The sequence below is a fragment of the Ailuropoda melanoleuca genome, chromosome 6, assembly GCF_002007445.2.
Source record: "Ailuropoda melanoleuca isolate Jingjing chromosome 6, ASM200744v2, whole genome shotgun sequence".
NCBI lineage: Eukaryota > Metazoa > Chordata > Mammalia > Carnivora > Ursidae > Ailuropoda > Ailuropoda melanoleuca.
In genome coordinates, this window is record NC_048223.1 from 57,606,079 (window position 1) to 57,623,777 (window position 17,699).

Sequence of the window (17,699 nt, forward strand, 5' to 3'; positions counted from 1 at the left end):
ACCCTTGGTTTTTCCATTAGTCAAATGGGGCAAAGAACTGCCCTTTCTCTGCCTCACGGATGTGGATGTGGTGGCTCCAGCTATGTTCTGAAGCAGAAACTTGGGTGTGTGGATTCATGATTGTGTGTGGGCTCTAAATTAAAGGCACAATCAGTGGGTTTCTCGGAGAAGAGCTGGTGTGTATACGTGTAAAGAGGGGGCAGATTTAGTCACTCAGTACTCTTTATTTAGAACTCTGAGTTTTTAAAAATTTTTAATTAAAGAAAATTGAATTGTGGCAAAATACACGACATTGACCATCTTAACCATTTCTAAGCATACAGTTCAATGGCTTTAAGTACCTCACATTGCGGTGCCATCATACCCCCGTCCACGACTGAAACTCTGTCCCCATTAAGTAGTGGGTCCCCATTCTACCACTTCCCCCTCAGCCCCTGGCAACCACCATTTCTTTCTTCCTTCCTTCCTTCCTTCCTTCCTTCCTTCCTTCCTTCCTTCCTTCCTTTTTCTCTTTCTTTCTTTCTTTCTTTCTTTCTTTCTTTCTTTCTTTCTTTCCTCTTCTTTCTTAATATTTTATTTATTTATTTTAGAGAGAGAGAGAGAGCATGCAAGCAGGAGAGGGGAAGAGGGGGAGAGAGAGGGACAGGGAGAGAATCTCAAGCAGATTCCCCACTGAATGCCAAGCCTGACTCGGGGCTCCATCTCACAACCTTGAGATCATGACCTGAGCCGAAACCAAGAGTCAGAGGCTTAACTGACTAAGCCACCCAGGCGCCCCTCCACCATTCTACTTTCTGTCTCTATGAATTTGATTACCCTAGGGACCTTGTATGAGTGGACTCATATGGAACTTGTCCTTCTGAGACCAGCTTATTTCACTTAGCGTAATGTTCATCCATGTTGTAGGCTGGGTCAGAATTTTCCTCCTTTTTAAGGCTGCATAATATTCCATTGTATGGATGTACCATAGTTAGTTTATCCGTTCATCCATCAATGGACATTTGCTTTCACCCCTTGGGTGATATGAATAATGCTGCTATGAATATGAATTAGCCATTAGAAATCTGAGTTTTATGTTACGGCTTGACCTACGTATACCCCTCATCGTCCATCCAAGGATTCTGGAGTACATAGTTGGATTCAGCTCAGTGTACAGGAAACCTGGACTCATCTGGGCTGTAACTCTTGCATGGTCTGTGCTTTTAACTTCTTCTTCTTCTTTTTTTTTCACATTTCCATGAGGCCTTTGAAAGAATTAAACATTAGATAATTTGAAGTATTATGGTTTTGGAGTTAAGGCCACTTTGGTGTTTTTTTCCTGGAGGATCATCTGTTTTATCTCCACTTGACTTTTTTGAAATGCTGGAACTGTTCTTTGATTGAACTTGAAGCTTTTTTTCCTTTGACATTTATATGACCGAAGGTGGAAAAATAAGACCTTTGCTTATTAACAAAATGAATCAATCTCTTTCCCCCATGGGAAATTGAAAACAATTTAGAAAATAGAGTAAACTTCAGATTTTCCTGTGATATGAATTTGGTTGACCTTTCCTCGAGGTAAGATTTAAGGGAGAGCTAGCTGGGCTTGACAGACAGTGATGGAGCCAGGTGCCATCAGATTTCACCCTTGGTTGCCATGCTCTTTCCAACTGGAAGTGCGTTGCTCCCACACACTTGTCTGCAGAGAGAGCAAAGCTGAGGCCCAGAGAGGTCCTGTGTATTAGCAAGGGTCACCCAGGGAGCTAGTGACCGAGGGAAAGTAGAGCTCAACCCAGACGCCTTTGTTAAGTGGCAGGGGACACCTGTTCCAAATAGTAAATTCTCAGAGGCAGTGGCGGTTTGTTGTTTGGTATCTTTCTTCCTTTTTACTTGTATGTGCCAGATGTGTTTGGGGAAATTCCCCATTAGACCAGCACATAGTTAACACCTCCTTTGTCTGACCGTGTCACATGTTCCCCCCTCTGGAGCTCGTGGGGGCCTGGAGTTTCCAGCCAGCTTGACCTGGAGCCACCGCCTGTGGCACGGTGTTGGTGGCCAGCGTTAGGGAGGCCTGCCTGCCCTGTGCCTGTCCTGCCCAGGAGTGGGAAGTAGAGAATAAACAAAGCAAAGACACTGTGTTGGAAACAGGACTGCAGAACTGAGAAGATACTTAGAAAAATGGCCTGGGTCCAGCTCCTACTCTCTCCAAATATGCCAGGAATGCTGGGCGCAGAGGAAGGGGACAAAGCATTGGAAAGAGCAGCCCATGACCAGGGCACACTCCAGCTAGTCTAGTGAACAAAGCAAAAGGACACTCCTTGGCCCCAAGTAGAAGTGTATTAGAACTCAAAAACAAGTGTTGCTAATATTGTGTTCCTACTGGACAAACATCTCTAAAAACAAATCTCTTAGTCTTCTAAGCATCTCTGTTTTGGGTGAGGAAGCAACTCAGAGGACCCTTGAGAGAACAGGTTCGTTTAAGCTTATACAGGGAGTGAGCAGGCCTGAGGTAGAACTCTCCCTTTTCCCACTTGGGTACCGAGTGAACTGTTTGGCGCCAGGGATTAGTTTCCCAGTTTGAGCCGAAGATCAGATCCTGACAGAGGACAGAAGGTCAAAGCGTACACCAGTGAGGGAGGAAAACAAAACAAAAACAGGAAGTGGCCAGCTCCGGGATTTTCCATGGGAAGGCTGGGAAACATGTCCGGATATAAAGAGAAAAAGGAAGAAAATGGGCACCTCTGAATCTTCTGGAAGTTGCTTGAGATGTTGTGAAACCTGGTTCTCAGGAGGAGCCAGCTTGATGGAAGCGTGGTGGGGGACCAGGACACCTAGGTGGGAGCCCGAGCCCTGGATCACATCAACTCCTCCTTGGCTGATGACCAGATCTTTCATTGCCTCTGTTCTCCTTTTGGAAGGATAGTTTGTTATCTTTTGGGTCCCTTGGAGAGGCGTGTTCATGTGTGCCCTAATGCTGATGCGTGAAAAGGGGTCTGTAAGCCAGAAAACCCGCCTCTGAGCAGGAGTCCACAGGGGTATTTCTGATGTATAGGGGCATACAGTATTTACAGCTAATGTCACACAAATGGAAAAACACCTGCCTCTCACTTGTAGGACTAACTGACTCAGTCCTTTTGCTACCAGAATTTGGAAAGGGCAAGGTCAGAGAGGGGGCTGGGCAAAGCTGAGGGAGGCTGTTCTGCTGTCTTTTCTCAGCTTCAATTCTGTCCCTCCCTGCTTGTCCTAATCAGGACAGGAGCAGACTCCCCCATAGAGAACTGCTCTGTCATCGCTCCACCTCTCTGCCTTCTCAGAATGGGTGACGGTCTGTTGGGGGCAAGGGGAGTAACGGGTTCTGCGTGAAGGTCCAACAGAGAGGAAAGACTCCTTGTTGTTGTTTGTAAATCTCATCTTTTGTACAAGAGCAGAGGACAAATGCCCTGGATCGGGATCCCATGCTCTGTGCAGTGGCCACCCCTTCCCTCGCAGGGCCTGACTTGGTATCTTCCTCAACTGCTTCTTAATTTGAACTGAAGAGGTTCTTTGCCAACAATGGAAGGGGGAAAAAAATCCCCAGTCCTTCCTGGCCATGTTCTGTCTTGAGATCTTGTTTCAGTCCCTAGTTAATCAAGGAATCAGAATCTTATGTAAAAAAAGAAGAATGTGCCAGCGTGTTTTCTAACACCCTACATGCAAATGAACCAGTAAAGTATATTGTGGGCAGCCACCAGAGGTCAAAGGTCAACCTCCACGTTTGTTTGACAATTATTTTGCTCAAACGGTGAGCAGGACTGCAGGAAATGAGATGCAGCAACTTCAATTCATGTGTGAAAGTTTCCAATTAAGAATTCAAAGAACTTGTTGTTTAGTGAAAAAGTGAAACAAATTCCCTTTATGTGTTTCCCCACTTCCTTGGTGGTCCCTGGCTAAGAGCTGGATCTGCAGGAATATGGCTCTCAGTTCACCTGATAACAGGGGGAGTGTGGCAAGTGATTATATGACCAGAAGCAAAACCTGAAGTAAGGGGAAGGTAGTTGATCAGATCCTCTAGTTTCAGGTTGGCAAACTACTGCCTGGGCCAAATATGGCCCACAGCCTATTTTTGTAAATAAAGTTTTATTGAAACACGGCCACGTCCATTTATTCCTTGACTCTCTGTGACTGCTTTCCACAGTTCGGGGGACAAGAGAGTTGTATAAGGGAGTTGAATAATTGGCAAAGCCAAAATATTTACTTTCTGTAAAATCCCCTTACAGAAGGGGCTCCTGGGTGGCACAGCGGTTAAGCGTCTGCCTTCGGCTCAGGGTGTGATCCCGGCGTTATGGGATCGAGCCCCACATCAGGCTCCTCTGCTATGAGCCTGCTTTTCCTCTCCCACTCCCCCCTGCTTGTGTTCCCTCTCTCGCTGGCTGTCTCTATCTCTGTCGAATAAATAAATAAAATCTTTAAAAAAAAAAATCCCCTTACAGAAAGCTTGCTGGCCCTGTACTCTAGTTCATTGGTTCTTAATTTTATTGTGTAATGGAATCCCTTTGAAAACATGATGAATGCTTTATATACACCCCCTTATAGAAAAATATATGACCTCCTGGTTAGGAATGCCTACACATAACCCTTCTACAGAGGCTGGGATCACGGTAGTACATTCTGGACCCCTCACAGGAGAAGTTTCTAATGGCCTGAAGGACACCTTCTGCACCAGTACCCACCTCCACCCGCTGTGTGGGTCCTGGTTGTGATCAAGCAAGAAAGAACCTCAGACTACAGGTCAGGGGACACAAGTCCTCTCCTGGACTCTGTCACCTGTAAGCTATGGGACGTTGGGAAAGTCACTTCACTTTCTCTGTGCCTGGGTTCTGTCATGTGTCAAATGAGAGGTCCAGAATAGATATTGAAAAAAAATTTTTTTTATTGAGGTATAATTGACATATAACATTGTATTGGTTTCAGGTATACAACATAACGATTTGATGTCAATGTATATTATAGAATGATCACCACAATAAGTCTAGTTATGATCTGTCACCTCCCAAAGTTAATTTTTAGGATTTACTCTCTTGGCAACTTGCAGATGTGCTCTGCAATATTATTGACTGCAGTCACCATGCTGTGCACTGCACCCCCATGACTCACCTATTTTATAAACGCAAGTTTGTACCTCTTGACCCCCTTCATCTGTTCCACCCACTCCTCTGGCAATCACAGCTCTGTGCTCTATATTTATGATTTTTGTTTTGTTTTGTTGCCTTGTTTTGCTTTTTAGATTTTACATCTGAGTGATATCATACCATGTGTGTCTTTCTCTGTCTGACTTATTTCACTGAATGTAATGCCCAAGGTCCACCCATGTTATCACAGATGATGAGATTTCATTTTTCATGGCCAAGTAATATTCCATTGTGTGGATATTATCTATCTATCTATCTATCTATCTATCTATCTATCTATCTATCTACCTATCATCTATCTATCTATCTGTCATCTTCTTTATCCCTTTACCCATCAACAGACACTTGGGTTGTTTCTAGAATAGATGATGTATTTAAAGATCTTTCTGGCTTTAGGTTTCTATGCTCTTCAAGGGTCTGGAACTTATTTCTGGAGCTGAGTAGTTAGGGTGTTGTGATTCATGCATTTTCAAAACATCTGAAATCTGCTTGGCCACCCAGACAGGTCTGTGTTAGTTATTTTGGTTAATTAACGTGCACTGAATTCTGGGATTTGATAACCACACTGGATATTTGGCACCTATGGGAGAAAACCCTTACATGTCCTAACCTCCAGCCAACCCTGGTCAGCCATCCTGATAAATTGAATTGCTGCACAGGGGCTGCTTAAAAGAGCACAGCTGGAGCCAGTTCAACCCATCAGAACTTAGGAGAAACATGGTAGAACCCAAGGCCTCCTGGTAGAATGGACCACAAGAACACCTTCTAAAGGTGTGTTTGTTTGTTTGTTTGTTTACTTGAGAGAGAGGGAGCACAGGTGTGAGGGGGGCAGGGGGAGAGGGAGAGAATCTCAAGCAGATTCCATGCTGAGCACAGAGTCCAACACCAGGCTCAGTCTCACGATGCTGACTGAGATCATGGCCTGAGCCACTTCAAAGTGTCAGCCACCCAACCAACGGAGCCATCCAGGCGCCCCTCACAGTAACACCTTCTACCAGAATGAATCCCTGCGCCTTCTCGGGCTGAGATGACCTGCCAGGAAAAGAGGTTTTGCTTATGTTGCTTTTGGTTTTCAAATGAAAATAAATATATATTTTCATTGCTCATAAGAATACTTCACATTTCTCGTAGATACTTTGAAGAGGTATAGAAAATATGAGGACGAAGGTAAAAATTACCCCGAAATCCAACTCTGCAGAGGTAAGCAGTGCTAACAATTGGATAAACCTTCCAGGTGTCTCTTGTATGCACACACACACCATCGACACACAATTACCTGTACGGGCTATACATGTTTTGTCTCCTCCATTCCATTTATCAAAGTGACCCATGCTAGTACTGTTCTATGGCTTTGGATATAGATTTCCAGCATGATTTTTAATGGCTGCACAGTATTTTATCCAACATACTATACCTCACTGGCTCAATCACGTCTAGGTTGTTCCAGTTGTGTGTGTGTGTGTGTATTTATTTACCACACTGTGGTGACTATCTTGTACTTACATTTTGTGCATTTTGCAGCTCATTCGGCTGAGGAGAAATTCCTAGTCTTGAAAATGAGGACTCAAAGGTTACTCATGAATAATTGCAATGCACAGGGTCAAATTGCCTCCAGAGAATGTGTGGTAACACTTTACGTCCACCGACAGTATAGGAGAGAGCCCAGTCCCCCTCTCTGGCCAACCCTGGCTGCTGTCATTGTCAATATTTAGAGTTTTGGTCAATCCAGTAGGTTAAAGTGACGTAATATTGTGGTGTTGATTTGCATTTCCTACATGAATTTTACTTCCTAATGGCACTGCCTGTGATTGAGCAGGGGAGAAATAATGACTTCATATCAGGTTCTCATTACTACGCGAGAACCTAAGCCTGACGGGAGAGCAGACATCATTCAGAGGAGCCAGGAGCCCAGCACAGAAGAGTTGGATCCTTCTTGAGGACCATACTCTTTCACTGATTTATTTACTCCTAGGCTCACTTGCAGCTACTTTTGGGCACCTGTTGAATGGCATCTGGAAGGCCACATGGTTCCGGTCATAAAGGGGCTTAGATGACAGGGAGGACATCTGGGCCGTCATTGCGAGGCTACGTGCAGGCAGAGAGCCGCCTCCCCGTGTCCCCGCTGGCAGCTTTGCTCTGGCCGTGTCCACTGATCACATCTCCCTTGGCCCCGAGTGGATCTTCCCATTTCTCTTCTCCCAGGATCGGAAGACATCAGCTTTCCTTTAGCTAATGCAACCAAGAAATCTGCTGGAAAGCTCAGAAACACCTAGTGCTCGCTGCCTGTGACCTAGTGCAGGGGTGGATCGGACAGTGGAGGGCAGCCAGGGGGGCCGACGGTGGAGCAGTCGAGCGCCTGGAGTGGCAGGTCTGTCCGGTAGCCTCCGCTGTGGCCTCAGGCCAAGATGACCGGCTGGGGCGGGAGAGGGCTGCGGCAGAGAGTCGTTCCTTCTAGGTCTGGTGCTCAGCGGTTTCCTGCCTTGCTGAAGGGCCGTTGCTCGGTGGTGATGATTCATGGCATTTGGACAGTGTGGCTGTGTTCTGAACAGGGAAGTGAAAAATAGGGCAGCCAAGGGCAGCACAGGACAGGATAGGGGCGGTCACAAGATGCGAAGCTTTACTTTGGAAAATGCAGGGGGGTGGGGGAGTCACGGTGAAGTCGGTCGTGGTGGCTCAGGCTGCATGAGTGTGGCCCTGCTTGCTCTTCTTCTGGACATCAGCTTTTCCGAGTGGCGGTCGCTAAGCTGCCCCTTGGAAGTGGCTGCTGGTCTTGGCCGAGCCGCCGTGGGTAGGAGGAAGTGGACGGGTGATTCAGTGAGTGTCAGCTTCCTCTCTGACTCAGGATTGGATCCGTTCCTTAGGGTGGTGCCAGGGGGCCCGTGTGGCTTTAGCTGGATTCTTTGAAATTGAAGTCAAAACGGAGGCTCTGCCCCTGGTGGTTGCTGGCCCTCCTTTGACCCTCTGGGATGAGTAAGGGGATTAAGCTGGATCCTGTGGCCTCCCTCCCAGCTGGGTAAGCCCTTCTGACTCGAGGCCTCCCCGTGGCTCCAGTGGGTGAAGACCAGCGAAGTGCTGAGCTGAGACCATCTCCTGGGCCTTGGCCCACATCGGGGCTGCCTCATGTTTGGGAGTTGTGTTTGGGGGAGCAGCTGGGTTCTGAGGGGCTCAGCCCCGGCAGGTGTTAGACTGATGGAGGAGGCAGTTGACCGCCCGGCGCTGCCAGCTCTCCTGAAGTCCATGTGTCCATTTAGCCCGCAGTAGGTGGGAGAGGGCTGGATGTGCAGCTGCTGCCTTCCCACGGGAAGAGTCGTGATTGGCTTTTGATTCCGGAGCACTGAGCTTTCCAAGGATCTGTCGTTAGGGAGCTGCCTAAACGGCTCTCACTGCTCTCACCTGAAACCTGTTCTAAGACACACTTCAATTATCCAGATAATTGCCTCTGCCTCAGAGTCCATAATCATAAAAGCATTGGCTCAGTAAAGACTTAAAAATTCTCTCAGAATCGCCGCAGGGGTTCTTATTCCAGTGCCCTGAGTCACCTTGGATGACAGTCTCTCCTCCAGGTCAGTTCAGTCCACCTCTCTCCCCTCCATCCCCTCCCGTTTCCATGGCCGGAGCAGAGGTCAGCTGGTCTCACTCAGGCGGGATGGCCAGCATCCAGTCACCAGGGTATTTAATGAGGACTCTATTATTAGTCACAAGCAAGAGAAGCGCAACTCAAAGCAGTTGGGGCTTCTAAAAAGGAGCTGTGTGTGACAACTGGAGACGGCGGGGGAGGGGCTCTGAGGACACCTGCAGCTGTGACCTGACCCTGCCAGGCGCTCTCTCTTTTCTCTCACATCATCTTCCAGCAAATATTGATTTTAATCTCTTTGATAAGCTTTCTCCTCATGCTAGAGAATGTGCTCGATGGCAGTTTGCTTATCACACCTCACAGTGTCACCGCCAGAGAGGGACTGAGAGTTCCAAAGTCCCGGAGAGAGGCCTCGATGGCCTTCACTGGAGTCAGGTGACCGTCACTGGCTCAATCACTGTGGCCAGGGAAGGATCTCTCAGCAGATGGCTGCTGACATTTGGACCGTATGATTGCAGGGGAGGGAGTATTTTCCAGAAGAAGGGGCTCCTATCTTAGGCAAGCAAACGATGGGCCCGCTACTCCTGGTGCTGAAGGCTCTTTTTGATGCCCAGGCTGAGGACTCAGGCCCTTGCTGCCTCCCCTCTGCCTCTCCCGGGCCAGGCAGTGAGGGACACGGCCCAGCAGAGGTGCCTCCTCTGTCCCCAGAGCCCACTGTTCTACTGCTCGAAGATTCATACAAGATGGGGGTTTTCTCAGCTATGTTTTTTTTGGGGGGATACATGTCTGGGGCAGCAGCGGTATGACTTTCTGAGGAGATTGCCTTGGAGGATGTAAGCAATGAGTGAAGGCAGAACAAAGGGACCATTCTCAGAAGCATGGCAAAAATGAAACCAAATAAAAACCCCATAAAAATCCCTACTGGGGCAGAGGAAATACCAACTTGATGCTTTTGAGCCACATTCGGTAATAAAGGAAAGATTCAAGGATAGGCCGTTCTGACATGATTCTGTTTGGGCTTGAGGGAGAATGTGCTGGAAGACAATGAAAGGGAGTCATCCAAGCAAGGGAGGTCTGTTGGTGCGTGCACTTGTGTGGCTTGTTGTTGCAATTCAGGAACTGACCGATGACCAGGGTCACGGGGATTCTGAAAGAGACACCCGACAGGAACCGGTTCAAAGTTTGTGCCCAGCCTGGGAGATCAGATGACCGGCAGCTGGCCTGCCCCCTGCTGTCTCCCATTGATGTGAGAGGGGCTCTGATCCCTATTTGGTCACAAAAATATCCGTTTGGAAATCTCTTTGAAGACTGATGAAGTAAACGCTCACAGCACAGACAACAGTAACTGAGTGACGTAGGCCAAGTATTTGCAGTACGTGGAAGGATCGCTGATTATAAAGCTGACAGGCATCTCGCCTTTCTGTTCCTCTAGTTTGGCTTCCTTGCTTCTGGTCGCAGTTTCGGGCACAGAGTGTCTTTCAGGGGATGGAGTTGAGGATGTGGGGACTCTCACTCTCATTTCATGGGTGTGACAATGTCCCAGGGAGGAGCACCATCCTGTCACCACCGGCAGCTGGCTGCGGCCAGGGGTGGGTAGTCCTCGTGGCACAGCGAACCTTTGAAATTGCTCGTGGGGTCTTTCCATCTGGTTTGTGGCCTTGGGCTGCTGTGACCCCCAGTGGGGTGTCTCTCCAGGTCTCCCAGGGGGCGGCAGGGTGAGGGTGAAGGGAAAGTCTGGTTTTCATCTGGGAGCACCGAGCCTCATCTGCATGATAGCTCTGCTCTGTTTCTGCCAACTGGATGAGGGCTGCTGGCTCCTGTGGGCAGGGACGGGGCTGGGGTGGGGCTTGGCCACTTTGCTTCCCACATTATTTCTGAGACCCCACTGGAGATGGAGGTGGGGGTGGGCTGCTAGCTCTGGACTCAGCTCTGCCTCTGTGCTCAGCAGTTTTGATGTTTGCTCACTCAATTCATTCCTCATTGCTCCATCCACTTACCCATTCACTGGGGCTGTCATCCAGTCATTCAGTCACTATGAGGCCAGGTCTTCGTCTTATCTTTCATCTTTACTGCCTGGCATGGTGCCGAGCTCGCAGTAGGGACTCCACACACGTCCGTTCACTTCTCTTCCTGCTTCGCCTTTGTTATGGTTGAAGTTCTGTGTGGAAGTTCAGATTGTTCAAGTTCTAACCTCCAGGACCTCAGAATGTGACTGTGTTTGGGGATGGGGTCTTTGAGGAGCTAATTAAGTTAACATGAGGTCATTTTAAGTGAAAATGGGGCTCTACACCAATCCTTATAAGAAGAGGAGGTTAAGACCCAGGCATATACAAGGGACAGATGATGTGAAGACACAAGGAGAAGACCACCATCGACAAGCCAAGGAGAGAGGCCTCGGACAGATCCTTTACTCAAGAGGCCGCCAACCCTGCCGACACCTTGATCTTGGACTTCTGGCCTCCAGAGCTGGGGGGAAATGCATTTCTGTTGTTGAAGCCCCCCAGTTCTGTGGTGCTTTGTTATGGCCGCCCTAGTGGACGAATACGGCCTTTCAGCAGGTTCGCTAAGCACGTAACCAGGAGCAAGGTGCTGTAGGAGGTCCAGAGACAAAGTCAGGAAGCATGGCAAAGAGGCACAGGGAGGGGCCCATCTCTAGTCACAGTTTCTTCCCCCAACTCCTCTCTCCTTAGCCTCTCCTTACCTCTGCCCCCACTAGAAGGGGAAACAGAACGAAATGAAACAGAGGGCTCCCCATGAGATGCCACCCTACGGAAGCTCAGGAATGGAATGAAAACCCTTTCATATAGAGTCAGAAACACCATTTTTAATTTTTTTTTTCCGGCTGCCCCTCTTCCCCCACAGCTCTTATGTAGCACATGTGTCTGTAAGCACATGGCCAGAACACACACATGGCCCAACAGAGCAGCCGTGTGTGTGCTGAGGAAGACTGGAAAGATCGGGAAGATGGTCCACAGCGTCTGGGGACACACGTGATTGTATGACGGGCAGCACATTCACCAGGGTGTTTCCCAGCACTGGCTTTATCGTGCTTGGTAGCTGGGAAGGGCTGCAGTGAACTCTCTCTCTGGACCATGGCTTATATCCCTTGTTGCCCTTTGTGACTAAAGGTGATGCCAACGTTTGTTTCCATACAACTGTTACCAGGAGATTGTCCTTTGAATAATGGCCCTGGACAGTGGCCGTGGGCTGTGATCCTTTTGCAGGAATCACGAGGTCATTCCATCATGGAGTGATCTTGGGATCTCTGGGAATACCTCTGAGCCTTCAGATCTGCGGGGCTTCAGGTCTTCTTAATAAAGAAGCCAGGTCCACTTGAAGATCTGCACAGTATGCAAGTCTCGATATTTTTTGTATTTTTATGGTGTCGGCCAATTTTCAGTCAAAGATATTTTCTACCATACAACTCAATTATAATCCTGTCCCCTGATGGGGGTCCTTTTGCAATCCTCACTTAGCTCGTTGATTTTAAGGGGAACTGGGATTCCAGGAGCTCGCATTGGCCAACCAGTCCCATGTTGCATAGTACTAGGCTCCCAAAGGACTTTGGTAAAGATATCACTGCCAGTGGGGTTGCAATCAGCTTCTATGTGCATGCTAGGGAGTGAAGTTTGCACATCACGGTCACTCATACTGATAGTGGCATATTGTCATTTAATGTTGATGTTAAAACAAGCTTCCTATCTTTTCTACATACATACAAGTGAATGTGTTCCAGGGATGGTCTGAGGGCTAGCCCAGCAAGAGTGTTACAAAGCCACCATATGCTGGGCCACTCCCTGCCCCACTTCCTCTTGCAATGCCTTCCTTGGTTGGCCCTTCATTCCTCCCCTCTTCCCTACTCAATGAGACCTGAGGCGTGCCCATCTCTGGAGGTTATCTGCATTTTAAGTGAGTGACTCCTGAACACACACGCTTTCAAAACCCCCAGAAATCCTCTTCCAATTCTTGAATAGAACCAAGAGTTTCTACCTTGGACTAGGTCTACTTTGCTTATTCAAAGGATCGAGCCAGTGGTTGGCCTGACTCTAAGTCCAGCAGGTATCCTCCTCCCTTGGTGTGTTTGGTGTCACACAGGTGCCTTCTCCAGTCAAGGCCACAATGTGACCCTGCGGCGGGGGGGGGGGGCGGTTATTATGTGCCTGCTGCAAGTGAAGACTGAGTTGGGCTCTTGGTGCTGTCTCTCAGCCACTTCCCCCTAGCCCTAGACCTCTATTTACTATCTAGCCGATAAAAAAGGACAGCTCTAAATCCTTTCAAAGCCATGCCCTCTCCTCCCAGGCTTCAATTTCGTAAATGTTGGTTCCTCCAGAGAACTGACCAGAGCCTGCAACCATGCATGTGCTTTTCAATAACCTGATGACTTCCAGTGCACTCCAGCCAATGAGGATGGAGCAGTGACCCTTAGATAAAAAGCTTCATTTGGCATGACTCATCCTTGGAGACATCTAGCCTGCTTGGACTGTGTTGTTAAGTGCCTGGTTCTGTAAATATTGACAGTTAGAAACCATCCCAGGAACTACCAAGCAGTGATCTGGAAGGTAATGTATTTGAGTATGATCAGTGATTAGGCAATGCCTGTCATTTGCTAAGATTCAGCCACTGATAAATATCACCCCATTATCTCTCTGCCTAGTAGTGGCTCATTTGCTGGTGTGTGACTCATAGGTCTTATATTACGGGGTCTGATTCATCAAGGAAAGTTTGGTCTGCCACAATGGAGAATGACATCCAAGGCCACCTCGGTTTTTAGGATACTGGCTTCTTAACAAGCATTGCTTTGCCAAGAAGGAAAAGTTCAAAAGGAGTCCCTATTGCTGAGAAACTTCAGGGGGTATGGACAGGGTACGGAGGACCAAGAGCAGAACAGCACTTTTCACCCTTCAGAGCTGATGTGTTTAAAAAACCTACTAATCCATGTAGGCACACTTCCATTCCATTCACCTGTGGACACCCATGGCTCCACGGGCGGCGGTCTCTCTAGGTTCAGATAATCACTTTTGGACCTGTTGGCAGTGCTCTCAGATGAGGGACAGGGTTAAATCTCTGCTCAGGCAGAAACTGGTTTTATCTCTTACCCTCCCCTTCTCAGTACTTAATATGTTTATCAGCACCTGAGCGTCTGTGATGCTTTCTGATGGGTTTGGCTGGTTGGTTTATTGAGCTTTATCATTGTGCAGGAACTTCCCATTTGAATCATGGTCCTTTCGAATGGCCCTTGTTTGTTTCCTCCGTTTGTTCCAGGCTGAAGGTCTGTCCTGCCCAGTCAGGTATGAGCTTTTCTATAGGTGGGCTTTGAACATGGGCCTTTGGCAGACTGGTATGCCAGCTAAAAGCGCTACCCTTGTCCGAAGGCAGGCGTGCATGCACACAAGTGCACGTGTACACACAGCTGTAGCCCTCTGCACAATCACTTAACATTCACTGTGCTGTCCCGTAATGAGAGCTGAGCTCTGCGTGCGCTGACTGCATCGAGAAGCAGCACGACACGGTGAAGGGAGCATGCGTCGGGCAGCAGGCACACAAGGCTGCATTATGTTGATGTAAGCCATCTCTTGGTCACTAACCGGCTGTGTGACTTTGGGCAAGTTACTTAACTACTCTGAGCCTCAGATTGCTTACTTGTAAAATGAGGGTCATAGTACCTACCTTTCAGGGCTGGAGGTGGGAGTCGAGATAACATACTTTTTTTTTTAATAAAGATTTTATTTATTTATTTGATAGAGAGAGACAGCCAGCGAGAGAGGTAACACAGGCAGGGGGAGTGGGAGAGGAAGAAGCAGGCTCCCAACGGAGGACCCCGATGCGGGGCTCAATCCCAGAACTCCAGGATCACACCCTGAGCCGAAGGCAGATGCTTAACGACTGAGCCACCCAGGTGCCCCCGAGATAAAATATTTAATACACATGGCTCATACACTGTCCAGTCAGCTGTAGCTGTTACGGTCTTTAGTACCAAGCCACTGTGAAAATGGCTGCACTGACAATTTTGGGGTGTTAGGGATTCAACTACCTACAGTAGGTCAGAAGTTTTATATGCCTTGAATCAGCCCCTCCCGGAGGTGTTGTTGTCCCGATCTTACAGAGGAGGAGCCTGAGGCTTAGGGGTCCAGCTAGTCGGGTTGCAAACCAGGCATCTCTCACTGTGGACAGCATGCACTGGCCATCACGCGTGCCACCGTCCAGGGACACCAGAGGTCCCGACTGGGTGTGTGTTTAGCAGAGGTTGGCAATTGCTGCATCAGGAGGACCCCAGGGCATCTGCCTCATCTTTGCCCCCATCACAAGAGCACAGACTATTCTGGGTGCTGTTGGCCAAACAGCTTCGCAAAGTCCTTGCTTCACCACCTGGCAGTGGCTGTGTGTTCTGTCCTTTTGTTCAGGTAGACGACACACCTGCCAAGCTGCAGAGCCGTGTTCCGGAACCTGCTCATAGTCTCTACTTTTAATGGAATGTTGATGGGTGGGTGATAGGAGTTCAGTCTGTTGGGAGGTGTGGGGGTGGGGACGAGGAGAGAGGTCTAGGGTGCCTGAATAGTGGGAAGGAAGTTCAGGTTGACAGCCATTCCCCTCTGTCCTGGTGACCAGAAGGAAACAGACTGTTCAAGCAGGAGCTCCTCCTCCGAGTGCCCTCCCAGTGGCCCCAACCCACTGCTCCCAGGGCAGTGTTTTACACAAGGCAACAAGATTTAACATTATGCCCTCGCAGGACGGCATTATTAAATGTGTATCTGTGGCATCAGGGCTATATGTCTGAAAGAATGGGGAAGAATTGAGTAGAGTGACGTGCAGACCAGGAAGGAGAGAGAATTCCTCTGAAGTGGCCAGAAATGAGTTAAGGGGTGCTTCCTGGAGAGGCAATGTGAGGTGGAAAAAAGGATCCTTGCCACGACTTTGAAAGGAGAGCATGCTTACACTTGATAAACCCGAGCGTCCAGACACAAACACTTCAACTGGCTGAGGCCTGTGCTTCCTGCTCCTCCCTCGGAGGGGAGAGAGGCCCTCAGAGGCCCACCGAAGAAAGGCCCTTTGGCATCACTTTTGCTAACCTGAGTTCCTGAATGTCCCAGGAGGTTGGACTGTGCTTCCCCGAGAGCCCAGAGTTTCCCTGGCGAGGCTGGGGCCAGCGGTGTTTCCAGAGGGAGCACAGGCAAGGCTCACAAGGCTTCCCTGAAGCATCCGGTGTTTCCGAAGGGAGGAGGGAGCAGTAGAGCAGAGGCAGGCAGGCCAGCTTTTGCTCCCTTAGGGGTCTGTGCCCAGTACGTCAGAAGTGCCCCTTCTCTGCAGTGACCAATGGAGGCAAGGCTGGGCAGGGAGGACTGTAAAAGGACCCACTCTGACCAACTTTGAGGCTATGCATGGGTTGCTCTCAGATTGAATACATCTGCTTCGAGGCGTCCTAAATTCCTTCGGGTCCAGGATCCCCTTCCTTGGAACCCCGAAGAGCCGACGCACCTTCAAGTGCGTTCCCACCTCCCCAGGGTGCCGCAAGAACTAAACGAGATGATGTTGTATAAGACATGTGCGGTGTCCGGCACATGGACTGTGTTTAATACATGTCCCCTAATCCGTTGTTGTCACTTATTGTTACGTCAGACTCCTGCTTTGCGTTTACACTTCAGAGGTCTGTTCTCCCTCAAACCAAATGGTTCTTTCCAGCGCCACGTCCCACCCCATCCACCTCCCCTCCCAGAAAGTTTGGGCTCCTTTTCTCTTTGTGTTCTAAACAGATTAGTTCCTCTTATTTGTCCACTTGCTTATTCATCCGTCCTCCCAACACTTAGCTAAGATCTAGCCTGGGCTTTTGCTGAAGTGAGAGGGAAGGGCACTCCCATACACACCTTCCCCCCCAATATATTAATGCAATGCTCGTTTTCAGGTTCCAGGTCTAATTACTGAATAGATTTGTGTGATCTCACTTGCTTTTCTTGTATGCGCATTTTTTTACTTACCAGTGTGTTTTTCATGGGAACTTCATGCCTGCAGAGAGCATTTGGAGGCTCTGGTTTAGAAAATGTGAACTGTTCTAAGGTCCTCTGAGGCCCTTGCTGTCCAGATCAGAGAAGAGAGGAGGGAGGAGCCACCACGAGCCTGAGGGAGAAAATCAGGCCCATATGTACCCGGGGCCTGCTCCCTACTCTGCACTACTTGGAATCACTTTCCATCATGTGAGGTCTGGGACAGATTTCTCCTTTCAAAGAGATGCCCAGGCAAAATGACAGAGTCGGGTCATTCTGGAAACCAAATCATCTTGCTGAGGCTATATGGCAGTGAAGAGCCACATGGAGATCTCCCCACTCCACCCAGCACTGGCTATGTGGCCGCCCACAGGACCCTGCCGGGGCGTGGCCACGCCACCTTTGTCAAAACAATGGGGTGGGCAAAAACCTTTTAAAGGGGAAACAAAGATAATGCAGGGTCAAGGTACAGATGCTTACTTAGCCCTGGAGCCCTTGTTCTACATGGTTCTGTGTTGACACGAGGGCAGCTATTCTGTCTTTAATGAGTACAGGAAGAACAGCTTCAGTGGCAGAGATCTGGGGGGAGCCAGGAGAAGGTGCACAGCAGTCCAGGCTGGGTTCCCCGGATGTAGTAGCAGGGGCGCAGGACGCTCCCTCCCCGGGATTCTATTTCAGGCTGGCTGGAGACAACAATGTGTTCTTTGCCACAGGAAGAATGCTCTCTCAGACAGAACTGCTAATCGGGCAAGATGAAGGGCTGCGGAATGTCGAGCCAGTGGTGGTTACTGTTTGCTTTCCAGCAGGCGCTTTCTCTCTTCTTTCACTGAGTCACGTGTATTTTTGGTTGCTCATTTAGACGGTGGCTGGATAGCCCCCTCCTCCATAGCCTTCCTTTTTTTTTTTAAAAAAATGTGGGAATTATCTGAGCCTGTGAGCTATCTCGCAGAACCATGAGCAATTTTCCAGAGCTACCCTATGTCATCTGTCTCTCTGACAGAA

General features: G+C 48.9%; 1 protein-coding gene across 1 annotated transcript in view; it reads left to right on the forward strand.

Moving 5' to 3' along the window:
• Positions 1-17,699, forward strand: part of LOC105240843 — a 196,594-nt gene that overhangs the window by 70,411 nt on the left and 108,484 nt on the right. Inside the window, exon 3 of the mRNA XM_034662502.1 lies at positions 6,279-6,347. Coding sequence (XP_034518393.1) covers positions 6,279-6,347 — 69 coding nt within the window. The remainder of the gene's footprint in view (positions 1-6,278; positions 6,348-17,699) is intronic.